General features: G+C 43.4%; 1 protein-coding gene across 2 annotated transcripts in view; it reads left to right on the top strand.

Annotated features, from left to right (window-relative positions):
* The window catches only part of ADAMTS14 (ADAM metallopeptidase with thrombospondin type 1 motif 14), a 119,051-nt gene that overhangs the window by 80,614 nt on the left and 11,819 nt on the right, over positions 1–26,618 (top strand). For both annotated transcript variants that reach the window (XM_084845565.1, XM_084845564.1), the window contains exons 8-19: positions 474–617; positions 909–1,041; positions 2,422–2,535; positions 5,107–5,255; positions 6,601–6,776; positions 8,279–8,412; positions 13,728–13,851; positions 15,473–15,556; positions 18,076–18,239; positions 18,918–19,083; positions 23,948–24,080; positions 25,717–25,924. In XM_084845565.1, the coding sequence (XP_084701691.1) occupies positions 474–617; positions 909–1,041; positions 2,422–2,535; positions 5,107–5,255; positions 6,601–6,776; positions 8,279–8,412; positions 13,728–13,851; positions 15,473–15,556; positions 18,076–18,239; positions 18,918–19,083; positions 23,948–24,080; positions 25,717–25,924 (1,729 nt within the window). The remainder of the gene's footprint in view (positions 1–473; positions 618–908; positions 1,042–2,421; positions 2,536–5,106; positions 5,256–6,600; positions 6,777–8,278; positions 8,413–13,727; positions 13,852–15,472; positions 15,557–18,075; positions 18,240–18,917; positions 19,084–23,947; positions 24,081–25,716; positions 25,925–26,618) is intronic.

Genomic DNA, 26,618 nt, shown 5'->3' with positions numbered 1-26,618 from the left:
CAGTATGGCGAATGGTTAAGAATTATGGGAGTTGTAGTCCAAAAATACATTGCCTATCCCTGCTCTACGGGCTTATGGAAGTTATCATCTAGTTGCAAACACCTATTCTACACACACACGCACACACACACACACACACACACACACACAGCTACTACAAAGATGGTGTCAAAAGAACTGCTCCCATTTTACTAATTTACTGTGATGTAGGGAGGGGCGGGCACCTGTCATTGATGGGATCCCTGTTAAGCTAGGTTTCTAGCCTTGTGGGGTAGTCTTGGGCCTAGTACTTTACGCAGAAAGTCAGGCCAGCTTATAATTGTGACTTATACTGCTTTTACACCAGTTTTGTACATGAGGCAATGCATATGTGGGAGGTGGTAACAGTAGTATTCAAACTATCTACTGCTGCTTTATTATTCACTGTTGTTTCATATACCTTGGGAAATGCCATTTACAGGCTTTTTTAACAGGTTAGGTATGGAACATGATGGGCAAGGTAACCGATGTGCTGATGAGACGAGCATGGGGAGCATTATGGCACCACTGGTGCAGGCTGCGTTCCACCGTTACCACTGGTCTCGATGTAGCAAACAGGAGTTGAACCGTTACATACAGTAGGTCTACCCTTCTCTTCTCTTCTCTTCTCTTCTCTTCTCTTCTCTTTTAATCCTGGACTTTTAAACTGTTCTGTTCTTATCTTCTATAAAATGAATGAATGGGTAAGGAGGGTGTGCATTGAAATAACAGATATTCGTAATTTGAAGACAAAGTGAAATGAAAAAACCCTATCTAGAATGCCCAACTGCTTAGGACTGCAAGGACCTTTGGAGTACCTGAATAAAAATGCCAAAGCTGCAAGGGAAATATGTCCTCTAACACACAGTTTTTGCCTTCTGGTGCTGCAGCTCCTATGACTGCCTCTTAGATGATCCCTTTGAGCATGACTGGCCCAAGCTGCCAGAGCTGCCAGGAATCAATTACTCTATGGATGAGCAATGCCGCTTTGACTTTGGCGTGGGCTACAAAACATGCACAGCTGTGAGTATAGAAATCCTGTTGGTAGGGCCCACTTTTTCTTCCCTCTGTCTGCTCCTACCATAAATAAAATTTCCCTCACTTGGGCTGCTTCACACTATGGGTTGTATTATCCACTGGTGTCTTTGTCTTAGTGGAAAGTGCTTCCCTTCACACATCAGAGCATCCGATTTTGCCGATTTCCCCTCTTCTCCCCTTACCTACTCTATGTCATATCCCATTCTGTTCCAGAGAGTCCCCTAACACTTAGGAGCAGCTTTTCAGGATGATAATAGGGGGCTCAAGCTGGTTGTTGTGGGGAACGGTGAAAGTCTGGTGCCCTTACTTGCACAAGTGGATATGCCTTCTGCTAAGGCAAAACCACCAGTTGATACAACCCATTATGTTTTTGAAATGTACACCTACAAATGTGTGTGAATGAGACAAACATATATATTATATGGGTATACTGATGAGAAATCCAGGATTGGCTGCAGCTCCCTGTTAAGTGTAGGTTCAGTTGAAAACTGGGTTTGCTGACTATAACATTCAGGGGAGTGAAAAGGTGAAAAAATATAAAGGATGGAGGCAATGTAAAAGGCCTAGGAATTTAAGCTTGACTCTGAATGCTGCAAACAACTGGAAATGGTTCATACTGGAGTTTGACTTATTTATGAAGATAATTGGATTAAACTAAAAGGAAGATGCCCTAAAGGTGTCAATATTTCTAAACACTGCAGGCAGTGAAGCCTGCATTATTTAACAGTTTTAATGTGACATTCTTAGATTTCAATAATTATGAACCTGATTATTCAAAGTTTTCAAGACTACTGTTTACCAAGGAAAACAAAACTTATGGAAGATACAAGTTTCATATCAAGTATCAAACTGAGGAGGAAAGAGAGTGCCATTGTAAACCACCCTGAAATCCAGTAGGGTGAAGGGGTAGTACATAAATAATTTAAATAAGATAGACAGATAAGGGGGTAAGAACCTTCTAGGCTAGGATTGCTTCAAAAACAAGTAATCAGGCCCCTGCCTCTGTGCCTTCAACAGTAGTCTGATGTGCAGTATTAAGCAGCTGAAGCTTTTCCTGGTATGTAGATAAAATGATGGGAAAAGCTTCACTTGCTAAATTTCTGCATCTTTGGCTTCTGTTAAAGGCACAGGAACCAGGGTAGTTCAAAAGATGGCAATTCTACCTTGGACATATCCCTAGTTTAAGAGACTGTTCTTCGGTGCCTAAGATTTTTTTTAATGGGAGTTATAATACAATAATTTAAGATTCTTGGTTATAATTGCACTAGATCACAAGTGGAAGTGCTAGTGTAAATGAACTTTCTGCTGAATTAAACATACGGAGAGATTCCCTTTTTTGTGTGCATTGTTTTTCCTTCTTCACAGTTCAGAACCTTTGACCCTTGCAAGCAGTTGTGGTGCAGCCATCCAGACAATCCTTATTTCTGTAAGACGAAGAAAGGACCACCCTTAGATGGAACTGAATGTGCATCAGGCAAGGTATTTATGCTATTGAATAGGATATTGGGCAGTTCCATTTATAGTAGAAGGCTGGAATATCTCACTTTTGCATGCACATGTGACACACCATGCCACATCATATAAATACTTATAGGGCTTCTCCACACAGAGCTTTTATCCTGTTACTGAGATTGCTCACTCACAGAAGTTTGCGGCTCCTTTAGATGATGTTGTCAACTTCCAGGGCATCTCCTGCACTAAATGACCGTTATTCCGTTTTTTAAAAGATCGGAGATAATGAGCTATCAGATTATAGCACTTGGGTTCCCTGTGAAGAGAGGGAATAGGGATGGATGAGCCCATCTCTGTCCAGGGCGGGGGAAGCTCAATGAACTGCCCCTTGCAGCTCGCACAGCCCAGACCTGCTCTGTGAGCTTCTCTGCTCGCCCTGCCTGCCCGTGAGCTGTGCAAGCCGCCCCTCTTCCTCGCACTGGGGCCTCGGCGGCCAGCCTCTCGCCCTGGCCTCCAGCAGGTGGAGGGGGGAGAAGAGGATAGGTGCCTCCTTCTTCTCTCCGTCCTCACCTGCTATAGCAGCGGCAGCAAGGCTCTTACATTTATGGAAAACGATCAGCCTGTCCCGCGCCACTGATGCTGTAGCAAGGATGGGGGAAGGAGGAGAGGCTCTGCCTTCTTCCCCTCTCGGCAACTGGCTTGTTGAGGGAGCGGGCAGCTGTGCTCTTGCCCGACTCAGCATGCTGTGAGTTGGGCAAGAGCTCAGGTCTGTGAACTAGTGTCTGGGGGCGGTCAAACCGGCAACTTCTTGCCGGGCTTCGAGCCCCAACTGGACGCTCGCGCCATCCCTAAGAGGGAAACCCGCAATAATAGGCGCTAGACCACAGTGCCATCTAGTGGCTGTATAATGAAACATACCAAAGACTCGGATAAGTGGGGAAAGTGGGGGGAAGGAAGCACGTGTAAAGGGAGTTCATCATGATCCTGCATTTAAAACAGAAGCAGAAAGCCCCATTTTAAATGTGGGATTTTATGCTGGTGTCGAGATGCTCCTAGTCTCTCATGTCTCTGTTTAGGCAGTGTTATATATTTCTGTGTATACATATTTCTATAACATTCTCTCTCCCTAGTTGGCAATGTGGGGAAATAGCAGAATTTGAGACTTCTATAATATGCTACCAATTGGAGAATATCTTCTTAAAAATTAATACAAAAGCACCAGATATTTATAGACAATAGTGAATGATGGCAATGCACAAGAACATGAACACTAATTTGCTGAGATTCCTCTCTATATTCCACTATGAGAATCTACATTAACTTCAGTAGTAAAGGACTTTTGTTATGCTTGCATAACCATATCAGTGGAGATTGTACTGCCACTGTTTCTATTCCCCTTGCTCCCAATCTGAGAAGAAAAGTACAGTCCAGAATGTGACAGCAAGATTTATGTCAGGTATTAGCCCCAATCCTTCTTAGCAGCCCTCATTGACAGTTTCTTTCCAAACTAAACTCAGGGTGTAGTTTTTGACCTCTTATGCCCTATATGGCCTGAATCAAGAATATGCCCCCCCACCTGCTTCCTTGGGTAATTGAGATCGGCAAGAGAAATGTTGCTCTGGGAGGGCAGCTGTCACCAGCAATTTACCTTTTTTCCAGTGGTGGCATTTGGATTGAGGAACTCCCTCCCCAGACAGGCCCACTGGACACGTTTCATTGAGGTCCTTCTACATCTAGTGTGAGGAACCCTTTGTTCTGCCTGGCCATCACATGAATTTTTAATCCCAATGCTGTTATTTTTCAGTGTTAACTGCTGGCTTTAAAACAAAATGTTTTCAGATTGAACTGTTTTATGATTTAAGATCATTTAATTATCTGTTGTAAACCACTTTGAGCATCTTCCAGTGGAAAAGCAATTTATAAATTAAATATATAAATTTACTAACATTTGACCCAACGTTGGCTATTATTTTGCACCACTTGGTAATTGTGTTTGTCTTGGCTATACTGTTCTTGCATTGATGTTCCCTGCAGCAAAGTGTGATGGTCAGCAGAACATCACTAAATGCTCAGGATCACACATCAGAGAAACCTGATTAGCAGCAGCTCCCTGGCATATGCCCACTTGCATTTTTAGGAATGAGCATTTGCTGTTTGTGCTTTGTGTTCACTGCAGTCATGGCAAACATGATTGAAGGTGTATTCCACACCTCCCCATTCTAGTCTTTCAGCTTTTCCAAGTAAATACTGCAAATACTACATAGGGGTGTGGGGAAGGAGGGCAGGGATAGAAGTGCTAACCTCAACGTGGTTTCAGTTTGTGCCAAGTTATAAATTTGGTGTTCCAGAGGTGACAGGCGTTTTTTCATGAATACACTGTGCCACCCAGGCCCCCTGAGACCTTTCTTTATTACTTTAAGGTTTCGTGACTTCACAGTCGTCACTGTCCGCCTGACCAATGAGAGTGGGAGAAACAGATTCCGAACCCTATTGTAAAGCCGGGTGCTTCCGTGGCTGTAGAACTGCCCTCCTCACTAACACTGGACAGTTATGAAGAGGCAGGTGTTCAGGTAACCCCTATTTCTTCTCCTGTTCCAGTGGTGTTTCAAGGGTCACTGCATCTGGAAGACTTCAGAACAACCTTACAGCCGGGATGGCAGCTGGAGTTCCTGGTCCAGATTTGGTTCCTGCTCCAGGACTTGTGGGGGTGGGGTACGCTCCCGCAGCAGGAACTGCAACAATCCACCGTAAGTTTAGCCTCTGGCCAAATAAGGTTGTAATTTGGAGAATTGTATCTAGCAGGGGACAGAAGAGGCCATCTCTCCCTCAAATATATCTGATTATAAAAATAGAAGAGAGTTCATGGAAAATTGTAAGCCAAGGAAAAGTTAGGGCAGTTCATCAGTGCCAGAATACTGAAAGAACTTTCTTTCCCCTTTACAGCCTTTGGGCATATGATTGTCTACACCTCAGAATCCTAACTTAACATTAGGACTATAAATATTGGGTGTTACTTATGGGTATGCCTTCACAGTTCGCTGTGTATGCACCAACTGGCTATGGCATATAGCTAACATAGAGCGAATGCCAGAAAGAGAGTGGCTGGTTATCTAAGCCAGCCTCAGTAATGAGTGGAGCCCTTCCCTATAGCTGGCTTCTACATCGATGGGTCCCTCCTGCCACGACCCCCTCCTAAGTTGTGCTGTCTATGAAGCCCCCTCCTATGTCAGTGCATCCCTTCACTGCTGGTTTACCTGGTGGCAGTGGCTATGAGCTGCCATTTTACATTTCCCACAATGCTCCATAGTGACTGAAATATTGCATTCCTCCAGGGCACTGTGGATAATTGTAAATGGTGCATAACCGCCTGGGGTGGGAGCCCAGGGCAGACATCAGTATTGGTGCACTCTGCTGGATTGTGGGGTCCCCAACCACTGCTACGTGCTGATGTGGGGCCGTCTTTCCCCCTGGGAATGAAGTATGATGGAAGATATTTGAGCTCTCTGATGCTGAACTATATGTAGTAAGAGCTGAAACATGCAATCCATATTCTCAGGCGATGTATCAGTTGCCGGATTTACCTCTTCCGGTATGAGATATAATAGATAGAAATCTCCTACAAAAAGCCTGCTAAATATAAAGGAAGCATGTCAGGGAGTTGGCTAGGCTAGAACCCTTCTCCTTGCTATGCTAGTCTTGAATTTACTATGAGAAATCTTTCAGATGTATAATCAGCCACCTGCAGCCTGAAGTGGTTCAGTCCAGCGACTTGAGGCAGCACATGGGTCTGCTGAATGTGTGTTCTAACTCTGGGAAGAGACAGGCAAGGGGTCAGGAAGACAAAGGGATTACTCCAGAGGCCTCCGTACCAATTAGTTGGACTGGGATACTTAATCCTGGCCATTTTGTGGGGCCCATACCCTGCTTTTCCAATCTTTGGGTTTGCCCAAGCAAAGGCTATTATAAATGTCTGATATAAAGAAACAAAAGGGCTAGGATAAAAAAGATTCAAACTAAATGCAGTTCCTGTTTGTAGTTATTTGTGGGATATGAATGCAATGCTCCCTAACCAGCTCTTCACTTATTTTCCAGCCCGGCCTATGGGGGGCGCCATTGCCCAGGGGCTACATATGAGTACCAGGTCTGTAATATGGAGGAGTGCCGGGGGCCCTATGAGGATTTCCGAGCCCAGCAATGCTCCAAGCGGAATTCGTATTACACCCACCAAAACACTAAACACACTTGGCTTCCCTATGAACACCATGATGGTAAGTTACTGAGATATTTCAAACACCTGATTCTTTGAACAGGCCAGGTCATAGGAAGTTTGCCTTTATGCCCTAGGACAGGGATGGGGAACATGTGGCATTCCAGATGTTGCTGGACTCCAGCTCTCATCAGCCCCAACCAGGCTGGCCGATGGTCAGGGATAATGATAGGAGCTACAGCCCAACCACATCTGGAGAGCCCATCCCTGCCCTTGGAGAAAGACTGATTCACTCATTTGTTAGGTTATTCCCACACTAGCAAGGCATTTTAAATGTGACACATAAATCAATGACACACACCCTACATGTGTATCAAGAAAAGTTTAATTGGGGACATTATTGTATTCACTTCAGTGGCTTTTAGAGGACACATGGAATTGGGGATGTCTGGCCCAGGGAAATTCGGTCCTCTTGGGGCTCGATGGATTTCCCAGGAGCCCTCTGCTTGGCTTGTGTTCATGAGCCGAGCTTTGGGGCCCCTGCCGGAACTCCTGGACTCCCAGCTGTGGTGGGGGCCCTGGCAGGGAGAAAGAGAGGCAGGATGCGCACAGCTGGTTATTGTGCGCACTTGTCTTCTCCCTCCTGGGTGCTGGGAGGGAGGAGACACTTGCACACATCAGCAGGGTTGCTGGGCGCAAGTGTCTCTGTCTCCCTCCGGAGGCCCAGGAGGGAGAAGGAGACACTTTTGCACAGTGGTGTGTTGCTTGCGCACAACAACCCCAATGCTGCAGTTGCCTGCCACTGGTGGCTGTGCACAACTTGCGCACACAGCTGTTGCCGCAGGTGGGAGTCCTTGTGATCCCATTCAGATCTTGTGGTTTCAGTAGCCCTGTGCAGAAGAACAGCTCACACATTGAAATCAACATGTGAAACTGGGAATGGGACCATGTTGGCTAGCTCTGCCTCTGACATCTTGTGCTCTCCATTTCTTGACAGGAAAAGCTCTGTGCGCAATGCTCTTTGCGCATAGTATTCCCCTTTTCAGATGTCTTTGCTGAACATTTGGGGGTGGGGCTAATATGGCATGTGCCATCAGGGGGGTGGAGCTAGCTCATGCATTGATTTTGACACATGACTGTTCTTCTGAACAGGACTAATCAAATTACTCAAATTGTGAGACCCTTGGGGACTGAACTATTAATGTTTAGAAAACTGCTGTAAGCTGCTCTCAGCCTATGGGATGGAAGTCAAATTAATTGATTGATTAAGCATATTTGCATATATTGACTGAGCAGCTTTGCATAATATGCTTCCACGATGCAGTTTTTTAAGCAGTTGGAATTTGGGGTGATTATTTACTTTGCCAATAAGGAAGGAATGATAGAAGGAAGATACCAGTACAGAAACATTTAGAAGCATTTCTTAATAGCCATGAAGTAGAATCCTAAAAACGAAGCAAGCTTTTGTTCTTAGGGAAAAAAATTACAAAATACTGAGTTCTACTTTTGTCTAAATCATCCATGCATAGTACCAAATTTTTCTATATGTTTATTTTACTGCAGATGCCCAGAAGTGTGAGCTGATTTGCCAGTCTGAGGAAACTGGAGATGTGGTATTTATGAATCAGGTTGTTCATGATGGCACCAGGTGCAGCTATAGAGACCCATACAGTGTCTGTGTGCGGGGGGAGTGTGTGGTATGTAACTGAACCTGCAGGTTCATCTGTTTTCCTATACTTTTTTGTGTTCAGGAGAGAAAGCAAGCACTTAAAGATGTTAGTTGAACTTATACAGGTTTTATCTTTTTTGTAGACTTTTCTGAAGGGGGCTTAAAATAAGGTTGTGCCAAAAGCTCTCTAAATTCAGTATTTGTATCTAAAGTAGCATATCAATGCAGCAAAACAAACTGCTGAAAAAATACTCACCCTACAGAATTTTTTGCATTATTTTGTTTGCTCTGGCAGTGGCAGCTGCTTCTTGGAATCATTTTCCTCCTCTTCTTTTGTCCTCACAGTCCAAGTTTTATTTATCCACACTGTTGTTGAATCCAGTGGGTTGTGATTAGGGATGTGTGAATCAGTAAAATTCGTGCTCGCCAAAGATCTCCCAATTCCATCTCAAACCTTGTTCCAACTCGAGTCTGTATCAGATTGCAAGTGTTGTTGTTTTCTTTTCACATGAACATCTCTCCGTATTTTCATATTTTTCCAAATGTACACATAACTTGTGCACATCTTTGAGATGTATGCATTCTTCTCCCACTGATTAAAGTGTATTTGTATGCTTTTTTAAAAAGTGTATTTGTGTGCATTTTTCAACAGTACGCATTTTTTTCATACACATTTTTTCAAATGTACACATGCTGTCAAACACATTTTGGGGGGGTCCACGAATCACATTGCAAGCTTGGAAATGTATGCGCTCTGACTGCAAATTGCATCTGAGCCCATGTTTGGCCCAAGAGGTGTGAAATGGGTAAACCCTGATCAAAAATGAACTGAAACGAATTTCTCATATATCCCTAGTTGTGATGACCCATTTGAGTATCCATGAAATCACTGACAAATCACATGGGTTGTCTTGGCCAATGGGATTAAACAGGGGTGTGGGCAAATGGGACTGAGGACAGTGAGATTAAGGAACAAAGACAATGACACCAAGAGTAGCATCACAACAATGGCAATTTATTTGCAACAAGTGCGGAAAGACCACCAAACTAAGGAGGTCTTCTGAGATGCTCACAAAAAGAATATGAAGTCATTTCAGCTCAGCTCTAGTTTAAAATTCCTTTCAGAATGTAATTTTGTTTTGAAAAACAATTAATAAAAAGTTTCTGGTGTCTGGCTCCTTAGCCAAACTATCTTATTGGGTGCTACTTAGACAGGACAGAGGGGAGCAGCCACCCCCCCTCCCCCCTGCACCCCTGCTCATGGTGTATGTTTGAAGTGGGGCACAGTCCTATGCGTATTTAAACAGAAAAAAGTCCTACAACTCCCAGCATGCCCCAGCCAGCCATGTTGGCTGGGGAATGCTAGGAGTTGCAGGATTTTTTTTTTCTGTCTAAACATGCATAGGATTGGACCGTAAGTGTATTTGAGATCTCTTCCTTCCTTTTTTGTTCTCACAGTCTTATGAAGCAGGTCTCTGTCTTGCCAATTTGCAGAGGGGGAAACAATCCATGCGAAAATATACTTGCTCGAGGCCACCCAACGAGTCTGTGGCTGAATAAGTGGGTTGACCTGTGCGCCCTCAGACCAATGTTCCAAGCCATCCAACCACCCTGGCTTTGTGTATGTGGCTGCAATTTACTTGCACTACACACATGGCTGTAATTGTGGTGACAGCAATATATCTTCTGGCTTGCTATTTTAATATTTATAGCCGGCTGTTCAGTAACCGGAACTGAGATCACTAGATATAGATTGAAACATTGCACAACTCTTGCTGCTTACAGGATAATAGGGAAATTCTGGTTTTGAGGATAAAAAAAGGATGATCTGATACAGTTTGGATATCATTCCCCTGCCCCCAGACATTTTGGATAGTAACTCTGATGTTGATTGTACAGATGATTTTGACTTCAGATAATGCTGCGTATTTATTTAATTTGACCCCGTTGTAGTTGCAATGTCTATGATATTCCAGAACAATACAACGCACTCCTCTTATGTCAGGCACACTAGTACATGCTCAGTTTGTTCTGCATAAGCAGTAGTTTAAGACAGAGATTGTCCGCTTCTTAAATCTTAGGGCCACTGTGTTCTCTAGACCAGTGGATTTCAGATGTGTTCCAGGAGACCTCAGAAGCTTATCTGAAACTCATCAGTTAGGAGATTAGTAATGGAAGACATGCTTACCTTTAAGGCAGCTTGCCCACCACTACCCACGAAATGTGCAGCTGCGGAAGAATGTTGGGTGTATGCTAAGTCACAGTTCAAGAGAGGCACATGCCTGGCACATGCCCCACATCAATGGAGTGTGTGAACTAAAACATGCTGCAGAATCCTCAGTAACATGCTGGGGTTCTATGGCAAAAATGCAGGGTTTCCTTGGCAGATGAGCCAATATGAAAAGCATTACATCAAAGGAAGAACATTTGAAAACCACCTGACCAGACTTGCCCAAACCGGTGCCTTCCAGATGTATTGGATGACAACCCACATCATTCCCATCTGGCTGGAGCTGTAATCCAACACATCTGGGGGACATCAGGTTGGGGAAGTCTGCTGTAGACAGTTGTGCAGTGACTGGAAGTGCACTTTATCTCACAATCTCACCCCGTCATGGATGGTATGACTATATAATAAAGCATCCAAGTAGCTGTCAACCAAATCATTACATACAAAATCCAAAGGCAAATTCATCTTAAAAGGTGAAACATCTCTGTCTCTCACATCACTTGAAACTATTCCTCAGAAGTGGAACTGTATGGGCAAACTGGTTTTAAAAAGGAAAAAAAGAAGAAAAAATTAATTTTGTTTTTATCGGTAGCTGCATGGATGGAAATACCAAAAATACAACTGGAAACTAGCAAAGAAAAGTTGCACTGTATCCTAACAGGAGCACTCCTGTGCAAGGCTCCAAACTAGCCTGGAACAGGGCTCTTCGGGTGGGATGCGATGAGGTTTTAGAAAGGAGGAAAGGAAAAGGCCACCTTTTTCCCTTTCCTGTCTTCCTGAAACCTTCCTTCAGTGTGCTGTATAGCACCTAAGTGCTCAGGTTTAGGGCTGGCTGTCAGCCCTGAACACACTTTATTGCAATATAGCTGGGGAGGAGGGAAGGTTTCTGGACACTGAGGAAAAGGAGGTGTCCTTTTTTCCCTTCTCCCCTCTTGAAATTTCCCCATATAGTTCAGGGAGGAATTTTCTGTTTTTTTTTAACCCTCATGATGTACTGCTGTCCAGCCCCAGTCCCCGCTCAAGGATACTATAAGCTGTAAGGGGCTCAAGCAAACCACTTCCCTCCTCTCCCATTTCCTCTCCAACTTCATCTGACACCTGCAATATTCAATGGCTCAACTGCCTTCAGGTTTCCATAGGTCCTGAAAGTCACCAAGGATAGCTTCTTGTCAGGCCATTTTCTCTTTCCCCCTGCCCTGAATTTTACAAACAAATATATACACCTATAGCATGCAGAAACCATTTATTTTGGGATGGCCTAGTTTTACTTCCAAACATATAGACATGGAGCCAACTAAGTTAGTTATCGGAGGGAATGATGAAACAAGGCAAAACCTTCCAGTACATTTCTGGGAAGTTCTTGCTTTAGAAAGAATTACCCATCCAATCAGGTTATTCTACAACCAAGCAAGTCACCCTTACAGGAAGAGTTTGTATCTCTTCTTGTAAGGGTGCTTCCAGACAAGGCTTTTATTATGCAATTGCCCTGCCTCATTCCTGGAATTTTTTTATTGTTATTTTTTTTAAAAAAGAAAAAGAAAACACAACAACAACAACAGAAACACAACAACAATACACATACACTAAAATATCTCTTAAGATTGTAAGATATCTACCATTGGCTCCCCTTACACAACAAATTCTTCTTCTTCTTCTTCTTCTTCTTCTTCTTCTTCTTCTTCTTCTTCTTCTCCTCCTCCTCCTCCTCCTCCTCCTCCTCCTCCTCCTCCTCCTCTAGTTCTTGTCTTAGTTGTATATCATACATTGAGTTCACAGACATTATCTCCTTTCTCCTAATTTTAACAACAACAGAAAAAAGAGAATCAACCATCTCAAAGTTCAAAATCCTCATACATAGATATCATTTTTCTCTATTTCTTGTACAAATTCTATAAAAGGTTTCCAATCTAACATAAATTTAGTTGTTGACCCTTCTTTAATTATAACAGTAAGTTTTGCCACCTCTGCCAGCTCATTTTCATGATCCACTCGCTGACGGTTGGTATTGTTTCATTCTTCCACTTTTGTGCATACAATAATCTTGCAGCCGTTGTCATGTAGAGAAAGAGGGTTCCCCCCTTCTCTTTTACATGTTTATCTGTTAGTCCCAATAAAAAAGTTTCTGGCTTTAGTTCTATAGTACTCTTTAATATTCTTTGAGCTAAAGACTGTGTTCGTTTCCAAAATGTTTTAGCTTTTTTAGAAGTCCACCATAAATGATAAAACATTCCCTCTTGGTCTTCACATTTCTAACATTTTCCAGAAACACCTTTATACATTTTAGACAATTTAGACAGTGACATATACCATCTATGCATCATCTTATAAAAATTCTCTTTAAGACTTGTACATAAAGTAAATTTTAAATCTTTTCCCCACATATTTTCCCACTCTTCCATTGATATATTATGACCAACATTTTGTGCCCATTTTATCATATGATCTTTTACTTGTTCATCCGCTGTCTCATAACTTAACAGTAATTTATACAGTTTAGCGATAACATGTTCATCATTTGTACACAGTGCTGTTTCAAATCTCATTCCTGGAATTTTATGATGAGGCTGGTGGGTGTCCAGACATCATCGTCTTCCATTTGTAACCATCCCATGTTTTCCCACTGGTTCATCTGTCTTTTTTCTTTCCACAACAAATCCATTAAGGAGAGGTGGACAGAATAGCCAGTATATCCCCAGCCAGTATAGTGAATGATCAGGAATCCTGGGAGCTGTAGTCCAAAACATCTGGAGGGTACCAGGCTGGGAAGAGATGCTGAATGTCACTGCCATCCACCAAATGTAGTTGCCATACTATTTTGCAAGGTATTCAGTTGTAATAAGCATGGATTATATAAGTGGACTACATATACTATAACCATAGCAAGAAACACTCTCAAGTAGCGATTAACTGTCATTGTTTGGGAGAGGCCATTATTGAAGGAACAGGACTTAAAATACCATGTAGGCTTGACTGCTACATGAAAAATAATACTGTTGAGCTGCATGGATTTACACTATTGCTGAGGGCTGACTGAAGTCTATTTATAAGGTGGTCACTTTGAAATTCCACCCTTAACACCAATTTCTCTGTTTTTGTGTTTTTTCTTTTGACAGCATGTTGGCTGTGACAAAGAAATTGGCTCTCTGAAGGAGGATGACAAGTGTGGTGTTTGTGGGGGTGACAATTCCCATTGCCGGACAGTGAAGGGGACTTTGGTCAAAACCCCAAAGCAGTCAGGTGAAAGTGGAAGGATAAAGTTAACTTTTTTTTAAAGGCAGAAAAAAGTCATATAGTGCTTCCAGGCAGAATATTTTCTGCAAGCTACGGACGACCAGAATTAACCCAGGAGGTAACACAGTCCAAATTATAACCGGAGCACAAAATTTGAGTGTTCCTTGGCTAAGGTATCTTTCCCCCAACTTTGGGTATAACGCTCTGGTTGCTGTGAGGAGGACACGGCCTTCTGTTCTCCCTGAACCTTTGAACAGCCTAGTCAGAAGTCTGTTTATTAAACAAGTGAGTGGATGAGGCTTTGCATAGGTTGGAACAAACCTTAGTTTGATACAGCGAAGCCTTCAAGCAAACTTATGCAGCTGTCGGAACTGGACACATTTTGCCCAGCCCTGTCTGAGTGAAGGCATACCTACTAGCACCCCTAGGAACAGCCACTGTCATGGTTTACCTGTATAGCCCACTGATGGATGGGTCTGTCCATTCTATTTTCCAAAGGGGGTGCCTCACAGCAGGGCGGTGTGTGCCCCACAGCAGGGTGGGCGGAGGCAGCTGTATAACTCTGCCTGCTAATCTCCTGTGGCTTCAAACTCTATTGACTGCAAAGCTATCCATTGTTTAGGGCAGTCTGCCGCCTAGTGACTGAAGGTGTTATTGCAGGCTTCAACCACACACACACACACACACACACACACACTAAAATTAATTAAAATTAATTAATGAGTTTTAAAAATGAAATAACCCTGAGGTGCACACCACTAAGGTGCTCTTGGTATGCATGCCAAGTTTCAGGTGTTGAAGTTTCACAGTCCCGGTGCTATGGCACAGACAGACAGACGACAGACAGACACAAGTCCTCTTTTGCTGTAGTAGTGTTGTTATATGATTTATTTATTAAAATATTTACTTTTAAAAAATAGTATGCATGCATAAATACCAGTGATATAGTTACAGTTGCATGGTGACATCTTGGATGTGGACAAATGAATACCATGAACAGGAAATTTCTGAACATTGCCTTGCCTACAAGCATAGTCTCCAAGTGGAAAATATGAACTCATCCAAGGGATTTTCATCCATTCATGGAGAATGTATATATTTATTTAATTTATTTATTTACAGCATATTCACCAGGCATCTAACAAAACATCCTGGTTAATCTGTCAGTTTGTGTATAATATCACTTGAAGGTTACATATGTCAACTGTGTAATATATGAAATTTCTTGTTTATGCTGTCCATCTGGGCATATTTTCCATTCAGTTCTCACTAACTACAATGCATGAATCTCTGAATACATTGTCTGTCAACCTGGTAGCTCAGGAACACTTTTCAGTGACTTATACCCATGATCTGCAGCATTGGATTGTGTTATCCAGTCCACAGAGAACATCTCTATTCATTTCAATGTGGTTTGTGCAGGAAGTGTTCCCAAGGTATTAAGCATGTCCTTAACAAAATATGTTTGGTAGCTGCAGCAAAATCAAAGGTGATTTAAAAACAAAGTTATTTCCTCTAAGTGAAGATTCCCGCAGCTTCAGAGTCTAAGAGAACTGTTTCATGGAACTCATATCTGACTGTAGCACTACCCATTTTAAGAATGGCTTCTTTTCTTTGCAATTTTCAGTGGGTGCTTTGAAAATGTTTGAGATTCCAGCTGGCGCCAGGCATGTTCAGATTGAAGAGATGGAGCCTGCATCCCATACAATTGGTAAGAACCAAACATGGGCATAGGTGGACTGAGAGTCAATCTTGCCTCACCCTATTTATTCAAAGGGGTCTAATCTTCAAAAAGGGCTTGTTGAAGAATTGCAGAATTCAGTCTAGTCAACATTAAGCACTTCAAAGTCCTGCTTATCTTAATGGAGGAAAAAGAGATGCTTAACTGTCACAATGAATTCAGTGGGACTTCAAAGTGCTTAACTTTGGCTGAATTGGACGGTGTGATTTTCCAATGAGTATCTTGATTTTCCAGTGATCCCATACGGTGCTAATATTGCATGTACTGTAAGTATATATTAGTATTTTTAGAGTTATTTTTTCTTTGTTGTCCTGTGCCAATTTTATTTCCATAGTGTAAATAGGCACTGCAGGGTTGACTTGTGAATTTGCATATATTGTGTATGCAGAGAAAAATACTACATGGGAGTAACCCCTGACAAAAAAACCTGCACAGAACTCAAAATATTAGGGTACACAACTTTACAAAGTAAACTTACTTAATAAACATTTACTAAATTCAGTGTTGCAAATTATTTCATGTGATGAGTGCTAGGTCGGGTTTATCACTGATTATTTCTGTAGTGCCAGCAGTATTCATGGTGCTTTATAGAGCAACATGAGCAAAAAATTGCTCCTATATGCGCTCTTCAAATGTGAAGAGGTCCGGATTTGAAGCCTAATCTCTCATGCTTGTAGGGAGCAAGGAAGGGTGTGTGTGTGTGCGTGCGTGCGTGTGTGTGTGCATGCGTCTGTCTTTCCGCTCAGGAGCTCTATTAATTCAGAGGATGACTTTGAATACCAGGCAAGGCTTGGTATGTCAGTGGTACAAACAAGCCAAGCAAACATTTAAAAGGAAATGAAAAGTAAGTCTAAATTTCAGCCAGAGGGCACATGGACAAAAAGTAGAGGGGAGGGGATTTCTTCTTCCACCTTCGTTCAAGGAGAAAGCCAAATGTATTGCTAACATTCAAGCTTTAATGATTACCATTATTACATGATAGCCAAATGCTCATTATCCTTATGGATGGGGTGTATGCAGAAGGAGGGTTTCTGTATTGCAAGTACCCTTTGTTAGGGTTTGTGTGTGTGAGAGAGACGGAGAGGGAGAGAGAGAGGGATGGGTAGATGGACGGATGGATGGATGTTTTGCTTGCGTTATATCACTTCCCCAAGCACAGCACTTTATGTTTTCCCATAGGAGTGAATGGCAACAATCCCTCTATACAGGAGAAAATAAAGGGGTGATTCAGCGTCACCACCGGGATGGGGACTAAACCTACTTCTTGATGAGCCTAGTAGCAAAACTCATTGCAGGCTTGCAGCTGAAAAGTTAATTAAGTAAAGCCGCCTCCAAAGGCAAGGAAGTGGGAGATGGGTGGAACTCCTTGGGAAAGGCATTCCACAGCTACAAACAGGAGAGGCCCTGCTCCAGACGCTAGTCAACTCAGTCTCCCTAGGGCAGGGATGTCAAACCTGAGGCCCATGGGCCAAATCTGGCCCAACTGGGATCCCAGTCTGGTCCTCCAGTGTTCCCCAGATGACCATACCTCTTCCTGTGCGCCCCTCCCATCATTTGGTGGTTTCCTGGCTTTTGAGTGTTTTTTCTACTTTCTGAAAGGTTGAAGTGCATCTCTTAAGGCAGTAAGAGCTTTAAGCTCAAATGTGTTACATTTTGGCCCTGCTCCCTTTTACCTTCAGCCCCGCCCACCACTGGAATGCAGTCCCCAAGAGTTTCTCCAACATGGAATTTAGCTCTTGGACTGGAAGAGGTTTGACGCCCTTTCCCTAAGGTGAAAACCTTTTGGGGGCAGGGGGGATACTCAAACCTCATCAAGCAGATTCATACTGAAATGCTTGCAGTATGAATTTTGTTAAAAGATCTGTTATAAAGCAACAGCTTACCAAAATCATGGAGTTGTTCCATCAGTTATTGCCAAAATCAGAATTTACTGCATTCATATATGGGATTGCAAGGACCTGAAATGGCCTTTGTGCTGCTCTGGCTAAGCTATTGATAATAATTATACTATCTCCGCAATCCTTAGGATCCCTTCATAATATAGGCCAGTGTCACTGTCCCTATATTGCAGATGGAAGCGGGGGGTGGGTGGGTGAGGGGCACTGAGGCTGAGTGAGAGTGGCTTGCTTAAGGCCCCCTAGGCAATTCTGGTAGAGCTGAGAGTTAAGCAAGGGGCATCGTTTTTTACAGCATAGGCTCAGAGCCACTACACTACACTCGCTCTCACAGTTAGGGAAGGGCAGGATCATATCCCTGGTCCTCTGCACAACGTCCGGAGGGGGGGGCAGGGGTTTGGCCCAAGAAGCCATTGAGGCAGGCACAATTCTAAACCAGTCATCGAAATAACGTTAAAAAACTAAAACATGCTCTGTGTAGTCAATTTCGAGTTTTTGATTGCCTATGCCTAAATTCCTTTTGTTTTGTTTTCCTTTGCTGCATACAAAGAATGTTGATGAGAGAAAATTACCTTATGATCTTCTTTCCCCCAGCTGTTAAGAACGAAGCCTCTGGCAACTTCATTCTAAATCCCAAGGGCAAAAGTGCCAAGAGCAGCACCTTCCTAGAGATGGGCTTAGAATGGGAGTACAGCGTTGAGAATGACAAGGAGAGCTTGAAAACCAGTGGGCCCTTGCAGGAAACCATCAGTGTTCTGGTGAGCCCTGGAAAGGTGTAATGGGTTGATGCATGCATGCATATGTGCAGAAGTGCAGGAGAAGAAGCAGTATTATGCCTTTAACACACTTTGCTGATCTACACTGGTGTGACTACTTAGAGCAGATCTACTTTAAGAGCACTCCATGCCAACATTGTTTTGTGCAAAATCCATGCAAAGTTGGAAGGTTGGCATTATTACTTCTGTTTTACAAATGAGAAGCTGAGGCTGAAAGGAGGGTAGCTAGGCTAGCCTTCGCCCAACCTGGTGCCCTCCAGATGTGGTGGATAACTCCCATCATCCCCGTACAATATGGTTAATGCCTGGGGTGATGGTAGTCCAACACATCTGGAGGGCACCAGGTTGGGGAAGGCTGAGCTAGGCTAAGGTTAGGTGTCGTGTTTCCATTCCATTTTATTCACTGGACCATACCTGTTCCTTTAAAAAATTACTGCTGGAGTTTCAGAGGTACTTTGTTTTTCTAAAATTTAGCATCTTATAGAAGCTTCTTTTAAAAGCTGTCTTCCAGCTATAGCTCTTTGGAGCCTGGATCTGATAGGCACAGCAAATACCTGTTGAACTGTGTTCACAGATCTATGTGTTCCTGGAGTTCAGAGTAAAGAGTAGACAGAATATTTTCTATCTCAGTGCAGTTTTTTCCCTTTCCTTTGATGCCAGGTCATTGCTCAAGAAGATGATTCCAAGAGCAGCTTGATGTATAAGTACATCATACATGAAGATCTCCTTCCTGTCATTGGAAACAATAATGTTCTCCTTGAAGAAATGGACGCCTATGAGTGGGCTCTTAAGAGCTGGTCTCAGTGCTCAAAAGCTTGCGGAGGAGGTAATTTTTTTTTTTTAACTTATCCTGGCATGTCGTACAAGCCTTCCAGTGCATGGAGCACTGTCTGTATGCAGAGGACTGGTTCACATATGCATGTATATCATGTAATCGCTCAACACTTGATGGCTCTCAGCTGAATGTGTGAACTGGCTCTCCTTGAAAAGCAATGTATTTGAGGTGATGTGAAGAGAGAGTTCAGTCTGTGACAGTTTGTTCATATGATTTTGCACTGAATCTATCACAGGGGTGGGGAACCTCAGGCCCGCAAGCCAAATCTGGCCCTCCTTGGGTCCCAGTCCGGACCTCTGGGGTTCTTCAGATGACCACATCACTCCCTTTTTCTAACCATGTCACCTTTCCCCCAATCACTGATGGTTTGGTGTTTTCTTGGCTTTGTGCAGTTTTCCTCCCATTCTAAAAAGTTGAAACGCTTAGTTATTGTCAGTAAGAGTTTTGAGCTAAAACACGCTAGTATTTTCTATATTTTGGCCCCCTGCCTTTGCCCCCCCCCACTGGAATGCAGCCCCCAGGAGCTTCTGCAAAATTGAAATCAGCCCTCGGGCTGAAAGAGATTCCCTACCCTTGGCCTGCCAGGTGGTGAAAATGCATGTGTGAAACCATTCCTTAGTAGCTGGGTTTTGAATCTTGTGAAAAACGAGAGTGCCTTTGGCAATGATAGTACAGCTCTGTTGGAGATTTCTCCTGATGTTCTTTGTTTGTTTCAACAGCCTCGCATTAAACAGTGAAATGAATGTTCACAAGAAGGGACTTGTGGTTCTTGGAATGGCATATTTGGTTTAACTTCAAAGAAGATTTAGACAAAGCCAAAATCAGTCCACCTTAAATACAACTGCAGTTGTACTTATTCTGACTGCACTGCACTACGCCTCAGTGTAAACTGGGGCAGCCCCAGGTGCACATTCAATCACCTTGCTTCCCATTCGCGGCCCAATCTTGTGAGCTGTTGCTTCTGCAGAGCAGTGCATAGGATCAGGTGCACGATGTCTGTCTGATGATGCGTTGCCACTGCTTGTGATATTGCATCCACTCAAGCAGGATAGACATATCCCTGATGGAGCCTTAAGGCCAATGGCATTTTCAAGGCGCTAGTAGGGGAGCCGTCAGCGGTTTTGCCACGTGAATGTGCCTATGCCGGGATTGCTCCCTATCATTTCTTGATCAAGATAAATGGAAAACAGCTGGCAGTATCAATATTCTCATGTTTACAAAATGGAGTGGGGGAGAGAATATGAACGAAGACTGTAGACAGGGTTGCAATTCTTCACAGTAGCCATTTTGGAAGCAAGTGATATAATAAATATTGAGTAAATTAATGCAAGTTTATGTCCAGAGCATTTAAACAAACAAAGCAGGTTTTGAAAAGCCAAGTAAGAACTTGCTGACTCAAGTCTGCTTTTCTAATGTAGCTATGTAAGCTGTATTTCCAGGGACTGTGTCCTGGTAACAGCTGATGAAATTCATACTACATCCTAGGTTGTGTTCATGATTAGGGTTTACTGCCTGCTTTTTGTTGCAGTTGCTGGAAAGGTGAGTACCTATTAAAGTGGTACTCTCTCCTCCCCCACCCCAGTGTTTCTCTGGACAGACATTATTCTAGGAACGTTGCCCCACCTCCACAGCCTTTCTGATAAAATGACAAGCTGGGTGCTTGTATTCACAGGAGTCACTCTAGCATGTTGTTCTAAGTGAAAGATTCTGATCAAGTCAATTTTGCTTGATCAGAATATAGCCTGGGGCAGGGTGTGGGAGGACTCTACTCTTTGTGGGGGAGGAAGTGCTAGAGGAAAACTGGCTAGATCAGAAACACTCTGTGCAAGGAGAGGTTGCAGGCTAGAGCCCTTTTAGTGAATGGAACTACTCAAGAGAAAATGCCCCCATCTGTAGTCACTTGCACAGTAGGGGGGGGGGACATTTGCAAGAAATTGCTGTGCTGCCTTTGGGGTTGCTGAGCAACCTCAATTGGATGCTGTCTTTTATCTATCTTCCTGTGAGGTGAAAGCTGAAGTTAAAAGACCCACACTGCTGATTGCACCAAATTTAGTATCCATTTTTATATTGTGTTTGTGATGCAAAAGCAAAGATCACAGAAAAATACTAATATATTGGGGCCAATGTTAGAAAGAACATGTGTCTTTATGGCCTTTCTGTCTGTGTAATATGGCTATATAAAGTGCGCTTTTATGCAAATGAACATGATGGGAAAGTGGAAACCAAAATGGATGTTGTGGTTGGGGGAGAGGGGGAGATAAGCTGCCTCAATATACCTGTAAGCCAGAGAGAAGTAATTTTAAGAGTTGGAATTTATTCTGAAAATAGTTTAGTTCAAAACATCAAATGAACTTGAATTTATAAACGTAAAGGACATCTGCTGAAACTTTCTCAGGTAGAGATTAACACCTGTTACAATGTGAGATAATTTAGTTACATCAATATAGTGGGATCTTAACTCGTGTTAGCTGGATTTAAGGATACTACCCAAATTAATCCCGCGTTTTTTCAGTTGTGCTTTGTCAGCCTGTACTCAGTTTTTGAAACTGTGCACATTGGGTCGGCTTTTAAGGCTATGCACTCTGGGTTGGAGCCACACTTAGTCATATTTAGAGTGTTGTTGTTTATTCGTTCAGTCACTTCCGACTCTTCGTGACTTCATGGACCAGCCTACACCAGAGCTTCCTGTCGGCCGTCGCCACCCCCAGCTCCCCCAAGGTCAAGTCTGTCACCTCCAGAATATCATCCATCCATCTTGCCCTTGGTTGGCCCCTCTTCCTTTTGCCTTCCACTTTCCCTAGCATCAGCATCTTCTCCAGGGTAACCTGTCTTCTCATGATGTGGCCAAAATACTTCAGTTTTGCCTTTAATATGCTTCCCTCAAGTGAGCAGTCTGGCTTTATTTCCTGGAGTATGGACTGGTTTGATCTCCTTGCAGTCCAAGGCACTCTCAGAATTTTCCTCCAGCACACAGTTCAAAAGCATCTATCTTCCTTCGCTCAGCCTTCCTTATGGTCCAGCTCTCACAGCCATAAGTTACTACGGGGAATACCATTGCTTTAATTATGCAGAACTTTGTTGTCAGTGTGATGTCTCTGCTCTTCACTATTTTATCTAGATTTATCATTGCTGTCCTCCCAAGAAGTAAACATCTTCTGATTTCCTGGCTGCAGTCAGCGTCTGCAGTAATCTTTGCGCCTAGAAGGACAAAGTCTGTCACTACCTCCACGTTTTCTCCCTCTCTTTGCCAGTTATCAATCAAGCTGATTGCCATAATCTTGGTTTTCTTGAGGTTTAACTGCAACCCAGCTTTTGCAGTTTCTTCTTTCACCTTCGTCATGAGGTTCCTCAGCTCCTCCTCGCTTTCAGCCATCAAAGTGGTATCATCTGCATATCTGAGATTGTTAATGTTTCTTCCAGCAATTTTAACTCCAGCCTTGGCTTCATCAAGCCCAGCATGTGGCATGATGTGTTCTGCATACAGGTTGAATAGGTAGGGTGAGAGTATACAACCCTGCCATACTCCTTTCCCAATCTTAAACCAGTCCATTGTTCCGTGGTCTGTTCTTACCGTTGCTACTTGGTAGTTATACAGATTCCTCAGGAGGCAGACAAGATGACTTGGTATCCCCATCCCACCAAGAACTTGCCACAATTAGTTATGATCCACACAGTCCAAGGCTTTAGAATAGTCAATAAAACAGAAATAGATGTTTTTCTGAAACCCCCTGGCTTTCTCCATTATCCAGCGGATATTGGCAATTTGGTCTCTAGTTCCTCTGCCTTTTCGAAACCCAGCCTGTACATCTGGCAATTCTTGTTCCATGAATTGCTGGAGTCTACCTTGCAAGATCTTGAGCATCACCTTACTGGCATGTGAAAAAAGTGCCACTGTTTGATAGTTTGAACATTCTTTGGTGCTTCCTTTTTTTGGTATGGGGATATAGGTTGATTTTTTCCAATCTGTTGGCCATTCTTGTGTTTTCCAAATTTGCTGGCATATGGCATGCATCACCTTGACAGCATCATCTTGCAAGATTTTAAACAGTTCAGCTGGGATACCATCATCTCCTGCTGTCTTGTTATTAGCAATGCTTCTTAAGGCCCATTCAACCTCACTCTTCAGGATGTCTGCCTCTAGCTCACTGACCACACTGTCAAATCTATCCCCGATATTATAATCCTTCCTATATATTCTTGCCACCTTTTCTTGATCTCTTCTGCTTCTGTTAGGTCCTTGCCATCTTTGTTTTTGATCATACCCATTTTTGCCTGGAATTAACTTCCGATGTTTCTAATTTTCTGGAAGAGGTCTCTTGTCCTTCCTATTCTATTATCTTCTTCCGCTTCCGTGTGGAATACATATTTAGAGTAGACCCATTGAAATCAATGGGACTTAGGTTGGTCAGGACTTGAATTACTTGAACTGACTATGAATGGATACGATAAAGGAGTTCTATTTTGTCATGCTGCATGGAATAGCATTGTATTGCATTCCCTTCTGTCATCTGTAGTACTTGTACTAGGCTTCCTAATACTTCAGCTGCACTATTTTTTTGTATGTATTTGTTATATTGGTATCAAGATACTTCTTCATGGCCCTCGTATATGGTTCCCAGGTGATCTCCAGATACTATCTGGGCCTAGAACTGCTTTCTTTCAGAGAGAAAACTACAACAGATGCCTTCAGTCCATTTTCTGGGCCCACGGGACTAGCATAACACTGGGCTATATGTGTGTATTTGAGGAGGATGCCTGTGCTCCTGTAAAGAAGACCACCTCGCACTTTGAGGAACCTGGGCCCAGGCAAGCTGGTTCCTGCATTGTTCTTGTTTTTGCTTCTGCTGTTTTGCAGGAATACAGTTCACCAAGTATGGCTGCCGAAGGAAGAGCGATAACCGAATGGTTCATCGGAACTTCTGTGATAATGGAAAGAAGCCAAAGCCAATCCGCAGGAGATGTAATATGCAGGAGTGCTCTCAACCAATGTGAGTGCTTCTCCCTTCCCAACACTCCATCCTCCATCTCTTTCTGAAATAAATTGCTGCATGTTAAGATAGGAGGCTGTGGTCATTTTAATAGAGCATTATCATTGCTTCTCAGCTGTGAGGCACCCAAATGCTGATATTTTCCTTTTAAATAATTTCCCTACATTCTTCCAGCATGATCCAATACCTAGTGAGTTTGCTTTTAGAATCAGTCTAGCCATATATCCATTTATTTGGCTTTGAATAGACCACTCAGCCTTCTAGCAGATGCTCTGGCAGCCACTCTCAGAGGGCCCTATGGCCCTGCCGTCTGAGTGCTGCTGCTGTTGGTGAGCTTGATAACCAAGAAGCCCTAGGACCCTTTTTCTGGGGGTGTGGGGGTGTGCTTGTGCATGCATGCATATGTGAGTCTGTGGCCCTGTCCCCTGAGCCAGCATCATATTTTTGGCCCTTGGGGCCAAACATACTGTGCACCCATGGTGTATGGGCCAGTTCATGCAACTGTTTTTGAGGTGGAAAAGTTGCCATTTCCTCACTCAATACTCACATGTTATGGTGGTCTTGTGAAACGTCCCTATGTGATAAAATTGCAAGTTACGACATCCTGAAAAACTAGAAAAAGACTGTTTTATTTGTGACTGTTGAAAGGAAAAGCCACCATTTGGCTACCATTGTATCTTAAAAATGATCATGTGAAACAGCCCTTCTGTTGATGCTCATGACAGAAGCTATTCTGTGGTTATTGGCTTCATTCACTGTTTGAAGACAGAGCTGTGCCTCCTCACTTCAGTGAGACTTTGACATGCTGTATAGGGACGGGAGAACCAGGGACGCTCGTGCTCGCTGAAATTCTCTGAACTTCACTTCAAAGCACGGTTCAGGTCACTCCCATTCTCATTTGTAATCTGTGTTTTTAGTTCATTCGAATGGGAAAAGAGTGCATTTTGGAAGAGAAAAGTGCATGTTTTTCCAAAGTGTGCACTTTCCCCTCATTGACTAAAGTGTGAATGTGTGCGTTTTTTAAAATGTGCATTTTTTGATGGTTTGCAAGTTTGGGAATTTGCAAACCTTTCTGAAGAGCATGTGCTCCTGCTCGCGTTCACATTCGGGGTTGTGAACAGGGCAGTTTCAGGTGATTTGCACACTGAAATGAGGTTCTTGTACATCCCTAATGTTGGATCAGACAAAAGGCCTATATAGTCCAGCATTCAGTTTCCTTTCTATCTGTGGACAGCCAGATAGCTGTAATCATAGTCTTGCCATTTGAACTCTTAGCTTGCTCCAGATTTGCAAACCAGGTGGCCTAGTTCTCCCTTAGATAGTAAATCTGTGTCTGGGCAGTCCTATTTCAGATGGCAGGTGGTGGCTCACATTCGACACACAAGCAACAACAACCCAAGACCTTGCCCATAGAAAACTGGCATGTCAGGGTGAAAGCTAGGCTAGAGCTTTCTCCCTGATGTCCAGCTTTCTGTGTGCAGGGAATTTATTGTATGGATCCTGTCAGGCCACAATTGCAGTTTGAAATGGTACAGCCTGGTCACAGATGTACCACTTCACTTCAGCAAGAACTAAGCCAATGAGTCTCTTTCTGTTACTAGACTAATGATGCAGGGTTTTACTCTCCTCTTTGCAGCTGGGGGGCAGAGGAGTGGGGAGCCTGCAGCAAGTCTTGTGGCAAGCTGGGTGTCCAGATCAGAGTGGTTCAGTGCATGCAACACCTACAGAATGGCGCAAACCGGGCAGTACACACCAAGTACTGCACAGGAGACAAACCAGATACTCGTCGGCCCTGCAGCCGTGTCCCGTGTCCTGCCCAGTGGAGGACAGGGGCCTGGTCCCAGGTAAGGTGGCATCTTTGCCATGAGTACCATGAGATGTTTTGGTGCCCTAGGCAAACTAGTAACACCCTTCTCACTTCCACAGGAGATCACGGAGCTTTTAGGTTAGGCATCCCCCACTCACTGATTGCAGCAGGCCTATGATTTGTGAGAGTACAGTGGGATCTTCTTAGGGAGGCACATAGGAAGTTGCCTCAGACCAAGCCAGACCATTGGTCCAACCGGCTTAATATTGTCTGCTCTGAGTGGCAGTGGCTCTCCAGGAGTCTTTCCCAGCCCTCCCTGGAGATGCTGGGGATTGAACCTGGGCCCTTTTACATGCACGGCCTTTCCCTGACAATTTCACATCAACGTTAACAAAGCTGCCTTTTCCTGGGGTTCCCTCCTTGGACCTCACAATGAACTTTTGTGCTTGGATCCTAACAGGCAGCTGTTGTGCTTTGCTTTGGCTCACTACTTTGGGCTTTTAAAAGAAAACCTTCCTCATAGCACCAGGCTTCTGTCCTTCCTTTGACCATTCCTTTTACCTCAACAGCTCAAGCATATGCACTAAGAGAAATGTAAGGTCACCTGTTGGTAAGATGGTCCCTTACCTAGCCTGTTCCTACTGGTTTGCTGTTGAGGAATGGTCTAGCTAAACAGCTCAGATGATATAGCATTATTGCCACTCTTACGTGGAAGGATTTGAAAGCATTTG

The sequence above is a fragment of the Heloderma suspectum genome, chromosome 3 (genome assembly GCF_057233095.1).
Source record: "Heloderma suspectum isolate Gila_16-S chromosome 3, 16-S_ref, whole genome shotgun sequence".
NCBI lineage: Eukaryota > Metazoa > Chordata > Lepidosauria > Squamata > Helodermatidae > Heloderma > Heloderma suspectum.
Note: the sequence above shows the minus strand (reverse complement) of the source record. Positions and strands in the feature narration are given on the sequence as shown.